The 16,279-nt window shown below is 43.8% G+C and overlaps 2 protein-coding genes across 2 annotated transcripts in view; both read right to left on the minus strand.

Moving 5' to 3' along the window:
• Positions 1–11,408, minus strand: part of PANX1 (pannexin 1) — a 63,332-nt gene extending 51,924 nt beyond the window's left edge. The window contains exon 1 of the mRNA XM_077113238.1: positions 10,787–11,408. Coding sequence (XP_076969353.1) covers positions 10,787–10,967 — 181 coding nt within the window. The 5' untranslated portion in view covers positions 10,968–11,408. The remainder of the gene's footprint in view (positions 1–10,786) is intronic.
• A 2,705-nt stretch (positions 11,409–14,113) lies between these two features.
• HEPHL1 (hephaestin like 1) overlaps positions 14,114–16,279 on the minus strand; it is a 94,161-nt gene continuing 91,995 nt past the window's right edge. The window contains exon 20 of the mRNA XM_077113239.1: positions 14,114–16,221. Within this exon, the coding sequence (XP_076969354.1) occupies positions 16,019–16,221 (203 nt within the window). The 3' untranslated portion in view covers positions 14,114–16,018. The remainder of the gene's footprint in view (positions 16,222–16,279) is intronic.

Consider the following 16,279-nt stretch of genomic DNA (forward strand, 5'->3'; position numbering starts at 1 on the left):
TGGTGGGAATGTCAAATGGTGCAACCACTGTGGAAGGCAGTTTGGCGGTTCCTCAAAAAGCTGAATATAGAATTGCCATACGACCCAGCAATACCATTGCTAGGTATCTACTCAGAGGACTTAAGGGCAAAGACACAAACGGACATTTGCACACCAATGTTTATAGCAGCATTATTTACAATTGCAAAGAGATGGAAACAGCCAAAATGTCCATCAACAGAAGAGTGGCTAAACAAACTGTGGTATATACATACGATGGAATATTATGCAGTTTTAAGACAGAATAAACTTATGAAGCATGTAATAACATGGATGGACCTAGAGAACATTATGCTCAGTGAGACCAGCCAAAAACTAAAGGACAAATACTGTATGGTCCCACTGATGTGAACACACATTAGAGAATAAACTTGGAATATGTCATTGGTAACAGAGACCATCAGGAGATAGAAATAGGGTCAGATATTGGAGCTGAAGGGATACAGACTGTGCAACAAGATTGGATACAAAAACTCATAAATGGACAGCACAATACTACCTAATTGTAATGTAATTATGTTAAAACACTGATGAAGCTGCATCTGAGGTATAGTTTTTTTATTTTTTTTTTATTTTTTTAATTTTTTTCTATTATCGTTTTTTTTTTTTCTGTTGTCTTTCTATTTCTTTTTCTAAATCGATGCAAATGTACTAAGAAATGATGAATATGCATCTATGTGATGATATTAAGAATTACTGATTGTATATGTAGAATGGAATGATTTCTAAATGTTGTGTTAATTTTTTTTTAATTAATAAAAAAAAAAAACCATGGGGTAGTTATGACTATCTCTACAGTACAGCTGAGAAACTGAGGCAGAGAGAGGTTAAACAGGTTACCTGGGATCACAGAACTAGCAGGAAAAGGTCAAACCTATCCCTAATTTTTCTATTATGTCTGCTACCAGTGGTGCACTTAATTTGGTTTATAGCTTTAGTGCTGGGTTATGTAATTAGGCAAATAAACAGTCCTTTTAGTCAAAAAAGTCAAGTGAAGCAAGAGAGTTTAGGGTATGTGGAAGGGAGGGGGCCGTGATTCCAGGAAGCTGTGCCTATAGGACTATTTGTCAGGGGCAAGGAAAGGCTCTAGGTCTGGGCTAGTCTGTTAGGGTTGGAAGGTTACTTCTGCTTCCTGGGAACACAGAGAAAGGAGGTAGGAGTGGGGAGAAGAGCCAGCAAGGAAAGCAGGTCCAGGACCAAGGGACTGAGTAATTCCCACCTGAAAGCCCTCCCTGCAGAGCAGTCTGTGCTCCCATGCAGATCCCTGGTTCCAACTCCAGAGGGAAGGGAGGGGCTCTCCCTGCACGAGCTGTGAGAGCATGGATGTCTGGCCCAATCTGGCTGGCAGTGACCAGAGGGAAGGTTGGTCCTAGAACTTGCCCTGCTTGTAGAAGGCAGCTCACAGAGTTCTCCCATAGAGAACCACATCGGAGAACAATAAAGTAATGACACCTGGGGCAAGGGATGGCAGGCTGTATAGGAAAACACCAAATACTTTTGATGGTGATTTTTTTTTTTTAAACACTAACTCTTTCAAGATACATAAAATCCCATTTTAAAAATAATATAACAACTAACAGGGCAAGGATCCAAATGCCAAAATCCTACCTACAATTCTGTTCATTCTGTTCATTTACGTATATTTCATTGAATGCCTACTAGGTACCAAGTTTTGTAGTAGAAGCTACAGATAGCTGTAAACCTGAGGTCCCTGCCCTCGATGAGCTTACAGTCTGGTGGCGGGGACAGTATTCAGTAAATAATTATACAAACCATTACCTAATTGTAACCTGTGGTAAGCGCTAGGAAGGAAACTTACGATGTGCTATGAGAACACACATCAGGAAGTCTTATGCAAATTGTAGTTTTATGCCTGAAAGAGGCTTTTTGTTTCTTAAAACCAATAGCCCATCAAAACGTGTCTTCCAGTTTTCTCATATGGCCACATGGGAGTGAGGGATGAAGGGTGGATAAAGCAGCATTTTTTCCTACTTACTTGAAAGATGAACTCAGGAATGCAAAACCATTTTGGAAAATAACGTCATCTTTTGGGAAACTGAAACTGTCCTCTTCTCCCTGGGAGTATTTCCAAAAATTTATGTGCAAATAAGCTTTATTTGCAATAGCAGAAATTATGTAATAGTAAAAATTTTGAAATAGCATTAATGTCCATCACTAGCGCAATGTTTAGATGAATTACAGTGAGAACAGACTATAATTATATAATTATAGTGAGAATAGACTGTAGAGTATGATCTCTGCCTCTTCATTAAAAAACAGTGAGATAATACCTATATACTGCAATGGGAAGCCCTCCAAAATATTAAGTAGAAAAAAAGCAAATGAATTGGCTTGACTAAGGAAGAAAGGTCTGCATGTATTACACAGAGGAAGGGATTATAAGGGTGTACGAAGTGTCTGCGGTGGTTCCCTCTTACATAGGTGAAGGAGGAATATGAATCCTTTTCCATGAGAATGTATTTAGATATTACTTTGTACAATAAAAATACAACAACAACATCAGCAAAGAAAAACATGTATGCATCTGCAGCCTCAGTGGACAGCACGCATCACTCTGTAAGGAATTCAGGAGGGTTCTCCTGGCTCTTTGGCTCTAAGTATGAGTTGAAGATGTGCTGTTATGGAGTATACTCCTTGAAACCCTAATATTCGTTCATAATTATAGACATGTCTGAAAAGAATCAGTCAGCTTTACCAACTGGTATAGGCTGAAACGCAGCATGAAGATATTGCTAAAGATGCACTTAAATTCAGCCACAACAGGGCAGATGGCCTAAGACACGGGGCTGGCTGACTTAGTTGCAGGAAAACACAAGGGGAAGTGGAAGCCAACACTAATGGAAGCAGCTGCAGTTATATCTGTCCTTTGACTCGGTGGGGCTGGCCCACTGCCTGCCCTGTAGAGAGAGTATCGGAGCAGAGTTAATTCAGAGGAACCAAGTCTCTCTCCCTGGGACGGCAATGTGGGAGGGCCGCAGGGAGAGCAGGCTCCCTGGGCAGACGGGACACCCTTTCCCCAGGGGTCCACTGGCACCCCCCCTCCCCATGCTCATCTGGTTCAACCAACCTGACTCAGGGTAAGAAATATTCTGGCAGGAGTGGGCTCTTCTCTCCTGGGGACTAGGGCACCAACAATTCAAAGCATCCCCAAAGAAGGCACATTTTGGCATCAGCCCTAAACCCAGAGCATTGTAGATGCTGTCAAAAGATCCCAAAAACATGGATGCCATCCAGGTTGTAGTCTGCGGGAAGGGAATTCATTTCTCTGATACACTCTTAGAACCGCAGAGCTTGAAGACCGTGCGGTGGGACCAAGCCCATATACGACACTAAGTCATCCCTCAGCGTGCTCCTGAATAACCCTCTCTCTGAGGGTGAAACGAGCTGCCCCTCTAAAGGCACCAGGGGTCAGGTGTGTTAGAAAACAGGGCTCTTCCATGGCACAGGATTCCGTCTCCCTGATGCAGCCACTGGGTAGTCTCCAGGCTGCCCAGAACGGTACTCATCCATGCACAAGGAGCCCTCCAGCATTTCAAAAACAGATTCCTCCTTGCCACAAACATACTGCAAAAGGGAACTTGAGGTACTTGCAATATAACCTAAGCCTGTAAGTCAAGTGGGATAACTTACCATCCCTTTCAGAAGGACGTGTGTCCTTAACGCTCCTATCAGAAGCAGAGGTCTGGGAGGGAGCCATGATTGGTCTCCCCAGGACCCCACTCATGTCATTTAGCGACATGGTTACCCCAGCAACTGGGCACGCTCCTCCCCACACCAGGGACCCCACTTCACTAGCTGCTGAGTTCCAGGCACTAGCTGGGTGGGACCTGACTTCGGTAACCTCTGGCCTGAACTCAGCATCCAAACCTGAAGTCAGAAGGCCTCTCCTCCCTCTGCCCTGCCCCTCACCTGGAACCCTTCTCCCTTCTCTCAGCCTGGACCCTTGAGAGTTCATCTAAATAATTCTGACATTTCCTTCACCAAATTTTTACTGTGCACCCATTGTGTATAAGCCATGAGGCGAGGCGAGGCAAGGGCTGGGAAAGCACAGTCAGCACCCCTCTCCCTATCTAGCTTCCATCCCACAAGAGTCTCTCAAGCCCAAAGTCATAACTAAATTGAGACAGTGTGGCAAGGACATAAAGTCATTTTTTTTTCCTACTCAATCAAATCGTCATCTCCATGGGAACAGGGCTAGCTGGCAGCATTTATAACGGTCAAATAGAAACAGGAGGTCTAACAGGTGCACATTTTAATTCTTGTGTGCAGCCTCACTCAGAGGTTCAGTCTCTGAGTGACTGTTTTGTGTGGTTCTTTTTTTAATTTTATCAATTTATTTTTGTTTTGGGTGCATGGGCCTGGAAAGGAATCTCTGAGCAACTTCTAAAGAATGCTTCTGCTTGTTTTTCCCACCATCCCAGGGCACATCAGGACCAACAGGCAGTAAGGGCTCCAGGCTGCTACAACAGCTACCAGAGTCGCCCTCCGCTGCACACTCGGGGCTCCAGCCCCACCGTCCCGTTCAGATCACATCCCTTATGTGATAACCCACAACAAGGGGACAGGAAGAGCAAAATCTGGCTGCGGGGCCAGGCAAGCCTCTTCTGCCCCCCACCCAGAGCAATCCTCAACAGACCTGGCAGCCCCACACCAGCACCCACCGCACCAGGCCTCTACAAGCTGCAGGGGGAGGTGGAGGGACCAGAATTCGGTGGAGGGGACCCTTCATCTGCCGTGGGCCCATGAAGGAACGATGTAAGGGAAGCACCAGCCGTCATGCCCGCACACGGCGGCGCCTAAGTAGGGGTCAGCTTGCAGCCCTGACAGTGGGACTCTGTGGCCTGGTCAGGGTGTGTCCCTCTTTTCCAAGAGGAGCCCAGTGGGCTGAGAGTGTGAGAAAATGGACCAAAAGACAAAGGGGAAGTCTTTAATATGAGTCAAATACATTTTATCATAGGACAACATTCTCTCCCTCCTACAACAACTCCCTCCCCCCCACCCCCACCCCCGCTCAGAACCCTCCTGTAACTAAAAAGTCTGTACACTTTTTTGATTTATTGGAACTTTTTCTGTGAAGTAAATTAGCTGTAAAAATTGTCACACAGTTTCAACTTGAATCCTACTTTACAGAATACAAGTTAATGGAAAATGTAGTTTTCAGAAAATAGCTGGAAAATAAAGTTAATTTTATGCATAAAAGGATTTGTAATGGATGTTTACACACACTAGTTTATTGATACAAATGGACAACAGGAAAACTGATAAGTGCGATCTTTAAGAGTGAATTCCTAATTTCCAATTTTATCCACATCCGCCTTCTCTGTCTAGCCCCTGCAGATTGACTGACTCCACCTCACTAAGCAACCTCAAAAGTTCCTGCTGCCAGGTGCCATCCCGAGCCTCCTGCTCTCACACTGCTCCAAACACTTGGAATCCTACCTCAGAGCCCAACTCAAACTCTTTTTTTAAAAATATTCCTATAAAATACAAAGCATTTTTAACATACAAACATTCCATACATGGCAATCAATGGCTCACAATATCATCACACAGTTGTGTATTCATCACCGTAACCATTTTTTGGAACATTTGCAATACTCCATAAAAAGAAGCAAAAAAGAAAAAATTCATACATACCATACCCCTCACCCCTCCCTCTCAATCATCACTAGTATTTCCATCCACCCAGTTTACTTTAACTTTTGTTCCCCCTATTATTTTTTTATCCATATGTTTTACCCATCTGTCTATACCCTAGTTAAAAGGAGCATCTGATGCTCCTTTTATCTACCTTATCAACAGATGAGTAAAACATATGGAATAAAGATGAATAATGGGGGAACAAATATCATAATAAATTTAGAGTGAAATGCTGGTGATCGGTGAGGGGGAGGGGTGGGGGTAGGGTATGTATGATTTTTTTGTTTTCTTTTTATTTCTTTTTCTGAATAGACGCAAATGTTCCATAAAATGATGATGAATATGCAACTTTGTGATGATACTATGAATTACTGATTATATATGTAGTACGGAATGATTAAAAGTTACGAATGTTTGCGTTTGTTGTTTTGGTATTTAAAAAAAATTTAAAAATTAATTTAAAAAAAGGAGCATCAGACACAAGGTTTTCGCAATCACACAGCCACACTGTAAAAGCAATATCTTCAATACAGTAATCTTCAAAAAACATGGCTACTGGACACAGCTCTACAGTTTCAGGCACTTCCCTCCAGCCACTTCAATACCATAAACTAAAAAGGGATATCTATATAAAGCATAAGAATAACCTCCAGGATAACCTCTCCACTCTATTTGAAATCTCTCAGCCACTGACACCTTATTTTGCCTCATTGCTCTCTTCCCCCTTTTGGTCAAGAAGGTTTTCTCAAACCCTTGATGCTGGGTCCCAGCTCAGGCCAGAATTTCTGTCTCACGCTGCCAGGGAGGTTTACACCCCTGGGAGTGACGTCCCACGTAGCCAACTCAAACTCTTCTGCACCCTAAAGCCCTCACGGTTCTTCTGAATTAGAATCAGCCCGTCCTTCTGCCTTTCCACAACACCAGGCTTTAATTCCATCTTAGACACAACCTGGATTCCATGAGTCCCAGGTTAGGAGGTTATGCTTCCATCTTCTCTACTAGATTGTGCTTCTGAGGGACAGGTATGCATCTTCCATTTGTCTGACACCCCACTGCCAAGGAACAGTACCATGTACCCCAGGCCCAAGAAATGTCTCATGCGTACATGAACGGAATCAAGAATCCCTCCTACCAAATGCTATCATCTTTCATTCACTCACCAAACATTAACAAATAAAACTTTCAAGTGCCTTTCAAGACACCAGTTTTCAGGGATGAATCAAAGATTAAGTATCTTACAAGTGAGCCAGGCACATGGATGGCTATAATACAATGTGAAAAGTACGACAATGAAAGAATATTCCAGGCATCAGGTAAGGAGGGAGTAAGAACCCTGACAAGGCAGATGAAGCCATGTTTTTTAAGTTTGCAGGTCCTATCTCACATACTTTCTGGGGCCTGAGCTCACTGACCAAAGTGGTGGACAAAAATGCCTGCTTCACTGTGGTATATACATACCATGGAATATTACACAGCTGTAAGACAGAATAAAGTCATCAAGCATGTAATAACATGGATGAAACTTGAGGACATTATTCTGAGTGAAATTAGCCAGAAACAAAAGGACAAATACTGTATAGTCTCACTAATATGAACTAACATTAATGAGTGAATTTTGAAAGTTGAAGTTAAGAATACAGGTTATCAGATTCTCACAAGGAGTGTGGACAACCAAAGCTATAGGCTGAGCCCCCAATCTTGGGGTTTGTTCATATGAAACTTAACCCCACAAAGGATAGGTCAAGCCTACTTAACATTAGGCCTAAGAGTCACCCCCAAGAGAACCTCTTTTGTTGCTCAGATGTGGCCTCTCTCTCCAGCCAACATAGCAAGCAAACCCTCCACCCTCCCCCTGTCCACATGGGACATGACTCCCACGGGTGTGGACCTTTCTGACAACGTGGGACAGAAATCCTGGAAAAAGCTGAGACTCAGCATCAGGGGATTGAGAAAACCTCGATCAAAAGAGGAAAAGTGTGAAATGAGACAAAATAAAGTGTCAATGGCTGAGAGATTCCAAACAGAGCTGAGAGGTTATCCTGGAGGTTATTCTTACACATTAAATAGATATCACCTTGTTAGTCAAGATGTAGTGGAGAGGCTGGAGGGAACTGCCTGAAAATGTGGAGCTGTGTTCCAGTAGCTGTGTTTCTTAAAGATGATTGTATAATGATATAACTTTAACAATGTGACTGTGTGATTGTGAAAACCTTGTGTCTGATGCTCCTTTTATCTACCTTATCAACAGATGAGTAAAATATGTGGAATAAAGATGAATAATAGGGGGAACAAATATTAAAATAAATTTAGATTGAAAAAAAATGCCTGCTTCACTTGAATTACTGTACTCTCTTATTGTTTTTCTTCTTCTTTTTAGCTTGCTATTGTTTTGGGTTAAGTGTAAATAGATGAATTTGCACAAAATTCAATGTCACATGATATGCCCACTGCATGTATTAATTTATGCTCCCCTCCTCTCCTCTCTAATGTCTTCCTTCTGACATTATCTAAATGTGTACTCAACCTGAGCACACATTTCTGTTCCTGATGCTTTCATCCTATATGTCTGTCCTCTTCTCAGAACTTTTAGAAGAAAGAGAGTCTGTCGGACAGCTGTTCCCCCAAATCCCCACCAACCCTCACCAGCCTGGTATTCAGAGCTTAACACCTACCTGGTCATTGATCACACACTACCGAATGGCAATACCTGCTAGCCATATCCACTGGCATACTCATCCCTGTGACATGGTAAACTCCCATGGGCCAGGAGAGGACCACCTCTCAAAACTCCTTTTACATTTTTCTCAGGGCACAACAAAAGTACTAGGCTCAGCAAAAACTCAAATCCTTGCCAGGTAAACCCACTCCAAAGCTATACAAATACCTCGCAAACAACTCATCACCTGGGCTGTGCCTAAAGTACTATGGTGCAAGTGCCTTAGGATTCCCTCTAATTCATAAGCCAGAGGTAGAGCTGGTCACAGAGGGTGATCAACTTCTCCAGGACAGGGACCACGTGTCATGCGTTCACAGCTGGTACTCTAGGAGCATCTGCTAAAGGAAGAGACTATCTTTAGGACCCATGCTACTTGGTGGTTTTCCTATCTACTGGATGCCTCCACCCCTGGTCATCGGGAAGGCAAAAGGAAACTCTGATGACTATGCTTGCCCAAACGCAAAGGAAACTGAAAACTTATGCTCCACAATGAATTTGGTAACTTCCTGCCGAACTGAACAATGTGGGGTGAAGATCACAAAATCAAACACACTGACACCCTTTTCTAACCAACTCTTCCCTCAATTTTACTATTTCTATCAACAATGCCATTCTCCACCCATCCAGCCCTGCAGGCTTTGCAGCAACTCTGACCAGTATATGCCCTGTGTTCCCTATTAAAAACTAGTTAATGTACTAGTTTTATATTAGAACTATAATATATAGTTATATTATAATATAATATAATATATTACCACTATTATAAAGAGTTAATAATAGAGTGGTATATGGGGGAAAAATACCTATTGTAAACTGTGAACTATAGTTAACAGTAATGGCTCAATGTTCTTTCATCAATAATAACAAATGCACCACACTGATATTAAGGCTCAATAATGGAGAGCATGGGATGATTTATTTTGGAGTAATGAAAATGTACTAAAACCGATCACGGCTATAAATGCACAACGATGTGGTGATATCACGAAGCACTGATTGTACACTTTGGATGGATTTGTATGGTGTGTGAATGTATCTCAATAAAACTGCTTTTAAGAAAAAGTGGAGGTACAAACAAACAAAACACACACATATACAACAAACTAATGACCCGAGGCCTGCTTATTGCTCTTTGATCTCTCACAAATCATCCATTCCCATCCTCTCCCTTCTACTCTTCATCCCCATCCATGCACAAGACTTCAACTGATGCCTCACCTTCTGCCTCCAGTTCCCTAGCTCCATTCTCCGCCCTCCTTCCACACAGCCTACACCACCACCAGGCTATTATTTACTAAGTTTTGGCCAGTCCATCCTTTGCTCAGATAACTTCCCACGTCTTCAACCATGACTGCTATCCTCTGTTCTAATCTGACCCAGGCCCATATTCACTCTCAGATCTGAAAAATCCAAACAAGTCCTCCTGCCTCCAGGAGGGCAGTCACTGTCTCTCCCCTTCCAGGAACACATACTTTTCCCTGCGTGTTCAAAATTTGCTATCCAAATCCTATCTGTGCTCCAAGGCTCCAGGCCAGCCCAACGTCCAATAAAGAGCTTTGCCCTCCGGGTAGGTGCACTGGCCTCTACCTCTTTTACTCCACTACACTCTTTCCGTGGCTTCATAAACACTCTCCTGTGCTGAAAGAACAGATGAGGAAGAAAACCAGAAATTTATCAGTTACTTGATCCTGCCCAACCCACGAGCCTTTCATATCTCCCAGAATTGTTATTAGGATCAAATAAGAACTTATATAAAGGTGACTTGTTCATCTCACGTTCATAAAAACACCGTCCAGTCGGCGGATGTTGGTATCCCTCCGAGGCCTTGTCAAGCGCAGGTGTTGCCTATCAGTCCCAACTCTGCATGGCTGAGTCCCAGCAAATAGCAATTACTCGTAAAACAGCGAGAGAACACTCTTTACGTGGAGCACTTTTCTGTGCACACTCCATTTACTCCCACGGGAACTTCTTTGGCCCCAAATTTTATGTGACTGCACAAACGCGTGTGTGTGAAAAGAGAGAAGGCGGGTGTCCTCTGCTAATCCGATGGCAGGTGGAACAGGAACACTACAGTTGGGACAAAGCGGGCGCAGGAAACAAGAGCTGAGTAGTGGGGATGGAACGCAGGAGGCTGCAACGGCCGGGCACAGGGTCCACAGCACAGAGTTACAAATGAGGCCACGGGTAAAGAGTGCTTCTCGGACCGTAAAACCGGGGCTACCTTCCTTCTCAACGCGCACGCCACCGCAGCGGCCAGCAAGCCGAGATTCTGGCCGGCGCTCAGTAAAATCCCATCTTGCCAGTCTAAGACAGCCCTGATAAGGCGTGCCGGGCCTCCTCCGCCCCGCCTGCCCTCGCCCATGGCCTTACCTATGGAGATCTCCTGAGCGAAGGCCAGCGAGATGAGCAGCAGCGGGAGTCCCACGGCGATGCACGTGACCATCTTGTCCACCGCCAGCTCCAGCCGCAGACCCTTGAACTTGGACTCCGCGGGCTCCTTCAGCAAGAAGTCTGAGAACACATACTCGGTAGCCAGGTGGGCGATGGCCATGGTTGCGGCGCGCCGGGTTCAGTTCGGCAGGCCCACGAGCGTAGGCCCGCGCACCGCCGGCGTCGGGAGAGCGGAGCGGCGCCTTCACCGGGTCACCGGCGGGGCCCGCGGCTTTCGCTTTTCCTTTGCCGACTCTGCAGCTGCCCCATCCTGCCTGCCTTTGTGTCTCGGCGCGCCAGAACTCCCAGCTACCCGCGCTGGGGATGCAGCTGCCCCTGCTCGACTCGCTGGGTGCCGGGGCAGGCGCAACGCGCGCACCTTCCGGGCTCCGCGCCTCTCCCGAGTCCGCAGGCTCGAGAATCAACTGGGGCACAAAGCCCTGGCCACTCCGCTCCTCCCCAGCGGCCGGTGCAGCGTCCCGGCCGGCCGGTTCGCTCTCTCTGCCGCTTCGCCCCACTCTTCCGGAACCATCCGGAGAAACCGAGTACCCAGGGGCGTGGAGTTTCCGGAAACCGCGGTGACGCGGGTAGGGGTGGGCGCGCCAGCATCCAGCGTACGGATCCTCCCACTAAGGGGGGGATCTTCCCATTAAGCGGCCTTTCTGAAAATTTCTCCTGCCCTTCCCATCTTCAATCTTCCTACTTCCTGGCACCGGGATTATTGAAATCATTTCTGACAGCGACCTCTTATTTATTTAGACAGGATGGTCTCTTTACACCCTAGCCCTACCATTTCTATACCGTGAAATCACGTCAAATTGAGTTGCAAAAGCCTCAAAGAAGAAAGGATGCCTTAAAAGACGAATCAAACAGGGTAGAACGAGGGAGTGAGAAAAAGGGAGCGCTGGGCCCTCTGATGAGCTCTGCGCTTGAGAGGAAGGTGAGGAAGGTGCAAGGACACTGGGGAACGCTGCAATGACTAGGTATCAGGGCTCAACTAGCGCTGCTCTTGCCGGGTGCTTCCTGTGCCTCCCGGGTCAGAGCCTAGGCCCGGGAGCCAGCGGAGGGGTGTCTGCGTAGAAGGGGGTGAACCACTTATAGGAAATGGATGATGAGTAAATGCTGTAACAGCATTTGAAGCAGACAGGATCTTTCAACATGAGGGCTACTTAAGGCCAGCTGGGCTGCCTTCCCTTCTCTTTGTACTTGGGCTTTTCCATGTATGCAAGCATCCTCTGTATACTCTGGACTCCCACAGGTACATCTCCACCCCTGCTTCTCCTCCCATTACACACCCAGTGGCCTAAACTGCCCTCCACTTGAGTGAATTGTAGGACTTGAAAGTCCTATTGACCAGGACTGTAATTCTTATCTTCCTCTCGAACTGCAACTCTAGTCTTCTCCATCTTACTAAATGTACTATCATCCACCCACCCACCCCAGCCAGAAACGTGGAACCTGTCTTTAATGCTTCCCTTTCTCCCATTGCCATAACCAATTTACAAATTTTCTTCTCCTAAATATCACAAATCTGACAGCTCTCCATCTATACTCCCAACACCCCAGTTCAAGCTCCCATCCTCTCCTAATCACATAAACAAATGTTTCTTTCCCCAAAGCCTCTGGTGTTATTTTGCAAGGCTACTACAACAAACACCACACAATGACCTTAAACAACAAGATTTTATTGATTCACAGTTTCGAGGTTGGAATAAATCCAGAATTGAGGTATCAACAAGGTGATGCTTTCTCCCCAAGTCTGATATTCTGGTGCTGGCTCCCAGTGATCTCTGGGTTTCCTTGGGTTTTGTATCCCTGCCTGCAGTCACATGGCAATGTCCTTTCCTTTCTTTTCTGGGTTCCACTGATGTCTGGCTCCTCTCTCATTATGTCTGAATTTCTTCTGCTTATAAACGACTCCAGTAATCTGGATTAAGGCCCACCCACACTGGTGGGCCACACTTTCCCTAAAATAACATCTTCAAAGAGATCCTATTATAATAGGTTCACACCCACTGGAATGAGGATTAAAATTAACAACATGTCTAAATTGGGGTATGTGATTCTTATACCATACCTCCCAAGCCACTGTCACCCACAGGTACCAGGAGAGGCTTTTGAAAAGCTTTAATATGTTCATGTCACTCCCCTACTTAAAATGTACATTGTTGTTAGGGAAGCATCCAAATTTCTTAGTATGGCCAAAAAGATCTCCAAGATTTGGCCACTGTTTACTTCACCAGCTTCACTATGTCTCCTGCAGTTCACTGAGTTAGGCAGGCCCGTTTCCTCCTCCGTACCTTCCCTTGCCCAAAAAAGGGCTCTCTACAATGGCCTCTTTGCATGGCTGACCCTTATTCACTCTCCTAGTCTCAACTTGATGTCACTTCCCCAGGAAAGCCTTCCTTAACTGTTTTAGTTTGCTAAAACTGCTGGAATACAATATACTAGAAATGGGTTGGCTTCTTTTTTTTTTTTTTACATGGACAGGCACCAGGAATTGAACCCGGGTCCTCTGGCATGGCAGGCAAGCATTCTTGCCTGCTGAGCCACTGTGGCCTGCGCGAAATGGGTTGGCTTTTAAAATGGGGGTTTATTAAGTTACAATATATAGTTCTTAGGCCATGAAAATGTCTAACTCAAGTCATCAACAGGATGATACCTGGACTATGAAGACAGGCTGCCAGAATCTGTGACACCTCTGTCAAATGGATAGTGTGCTGGTTTGAAAGTAATGTTGTGCCAGTTCGAATCTGTTATGTACCCCAGAAAAGCCATGTTTTAATCCTGATCCAATCTTGCGGGGGAAGCTGTTTCTTTTCATCCTGATTCAGTACTGTAGGGTAGAAACTTTTGATTAGATTATCTCTACAGGGATGTGTCATGCTCAACTGTGGGTGTGACTTTTTGATTAGATGGAGATGTGACTCCACCCATTCAAAGTGGGTCTTGATTAGTTACTGGAGTCCTTTAAAAGGGGAGACATTTTGCTGAAAACACAGTTGCTTCAGAACCAACCGACACACAGACGTTGGAGATGCTTGGAGTGCTGTCAGAGAGAGCAGATGTCTAGAGATAGACTAATAATGTTTGAATTGTCATATTATTTGTGGAGATATACTATTATTTTATGGCATTTCCTCTAGCAAGTGTTACTGGGGTACTTGCTAAATATCTAAAAAATAATTGTCTTTTTACTAGCCCCCACCTTCCAGGTTTAGTGATAAGTAGTCTTGAGTGAAAGAAACCATACAAATAGCTGTCTGATAATATGGGAAAGTTTATTAAACAGAGAAAGGGTATAATCAACTGACTTTGTGGTTTTGTTTTCATTACAAAAAATAAACTAAATGAAAGGAAAAAGCTTATAACTGTAACTAAACAATTTATTGTGTTACTACAGGTAGGTTATAAAGAAGGCATTTGTCATAATTATTATGTAATTATGCAGTCGAAAACATGCATGAAAACTGTAAAGCACATACTACATTGCTAGTGGTTAACAGACTAGAATCTAAAATCCTTTAGGTGCCTTGTTAGATACAGCATTCAAGCAACCTATGGGCCCAACTATTAGCATTCACATACTGTTTTAAGTGACACTAAAGCTTTTATCAAATAACCTTTTCCCCTAAAGTATCTATCAAATACCCTTTTCCATCACCAAAATGAAGATGAGAAAGTATGAAAGACCCTTCACCAGTATATTTATTAGGTCCTACTTGTTCACCGGGACATTCAAATGACCCACTGCCAATGCAGATGTGTGAACATCCCACCCACCTGGCATGGCAGAGGATTTCTTGGCCTGAGCTAAGAGCAATTTCTCAGTCTAGTAATAAACAATGTTGCTTTTATCAATCTTATACCTAAGGTTAAGGCATGTAGAACAGAGTATGGTTTGCCTGGTAATAAATTAATAATTTATTTTTGCATTTGAGTCTTGAAAACTAATACTTATCTTTAAGATGATTTCATGGTTTAAAAAAATTGCTATTTGGGAAACTTCTTTTTCTAGATATCCCTCTTCTCTATGCCTTTCCGTTCCCTTTTTTTTCCTCCTCCAGTAAAGGGCCATGTTTTAAGAGGCATGAAATCTAGGATTTTGTGAGATCCTTTCTCCACCCAACCCAAACTCAGCTGCGTTGATGAATTCCTCTTGGTGTTTCTCATATAAGACTGTTTTTATTTCATAGAAGATGAAGATGTAGAAAGATCCCCCTAACTTAATGAAAAAATCGGATTCAAGATTCAAGCCTAGACACGTCTCCTGCAAAGTTACCCTCTCCCCTCAGATGCTCCCACTGAACTTTCAGGGAAGTCCTTGATTGAAAGTGAGAGAATCTAGCCTGCTATTTCACAGATTCCAATATTCCAGGATTCTGAAATATAAATAGAAATTCTTTAGTTGACTTTTGAAAATGCAAACATTGCCACAGAAACATTATATAAAAACATATAACATGAAGTGAGTTGTAAACATTTGAAGTATCATTACAGGGTTGCAGAAAAACAGCAGCAAGTTTAAGAAAATGCTTATAACTTTACCTTTTTTAGCAAACAGTGCACAGGCTATTTATAAATAAAAGGGGGAAAGGTCAGGAGAGCTGATTGAAGCTTCCAAAATATTCATTTAGTCAAATTCTATCAGCAAATCTTAACTTAGTTTTTTTTATGAGTTCCTCAGAAACTTATTTTCCCTGGAACAACTAAGGGCGGCTTCTTACATAACAGTGCTGAAAAATTAGTACTATTCTAGTTAGATATCTAAGTGCTTTAAGTCTTTTTAAAGTTGTCCATCTAGAAACTTTTACAGTTAGCTGAGGAAGCACTGCTCAATATATGAATTATGAAAAATGTAAAACAAAGATATCTTTCAGAGGATCTCCTCACTCAGTGAATTCATTCAGAGAACAGAGTTGGCATTTCTGAATCATGAAAATTCTCCTTTTTTTCTGCATTTCATACCTGAGGATTATTTATAGCTTATTTTAAAAAATATAAATAAAAGCAAATTGCTTTGGATTATGTTCCAGAGGATCAGAAGCCTGACCCAGCATATAGTGTCAACCTTCCTTGGTGAACATTGCCTGTTGGTCCAATTTCCCTGTTGGCAGCCATCTGTCCAGATGTGGAACCTCACACCTTCCTGCTTGAAGGAGACCAGATGATTCACAGAGCATCGGTGGGGAGTGCGCAAGACTGGACCTCCTGGTATGACATCTTCTTCCTTGCAGAGTGGAGTCTGAGAGAGAGAACAACTGTGGCTATCAGTAGGAGAAATCCGATGATAAAAAGGATAACCAAGGCCACCTTGGCTCCTCTGGGACCTAGAGTCTTGCCAAAGAAATAGAGCTTCTCCTTGCCAGGTTCTCCTATGAAAAGAAAAGTGAGGTATCAAGCTTCTGCCTTATTCTAAGAAGCAAAATCTTT

Source organism: Tamandua tetradactyla, chromosome 8, assembly GCF_023851605.1.
Source record: "Tamandua tetradactyla isolate mTamTet1 chromosome 8, mTamTet1.pri, whole genome shotgun sequence".
Lineage (NCBI taxonomy): Eukaryota > Metazoa > Chordata > Mammalia > Pilosa > Myrmecophagidae > Tamandua > Tamandua tetradactyla.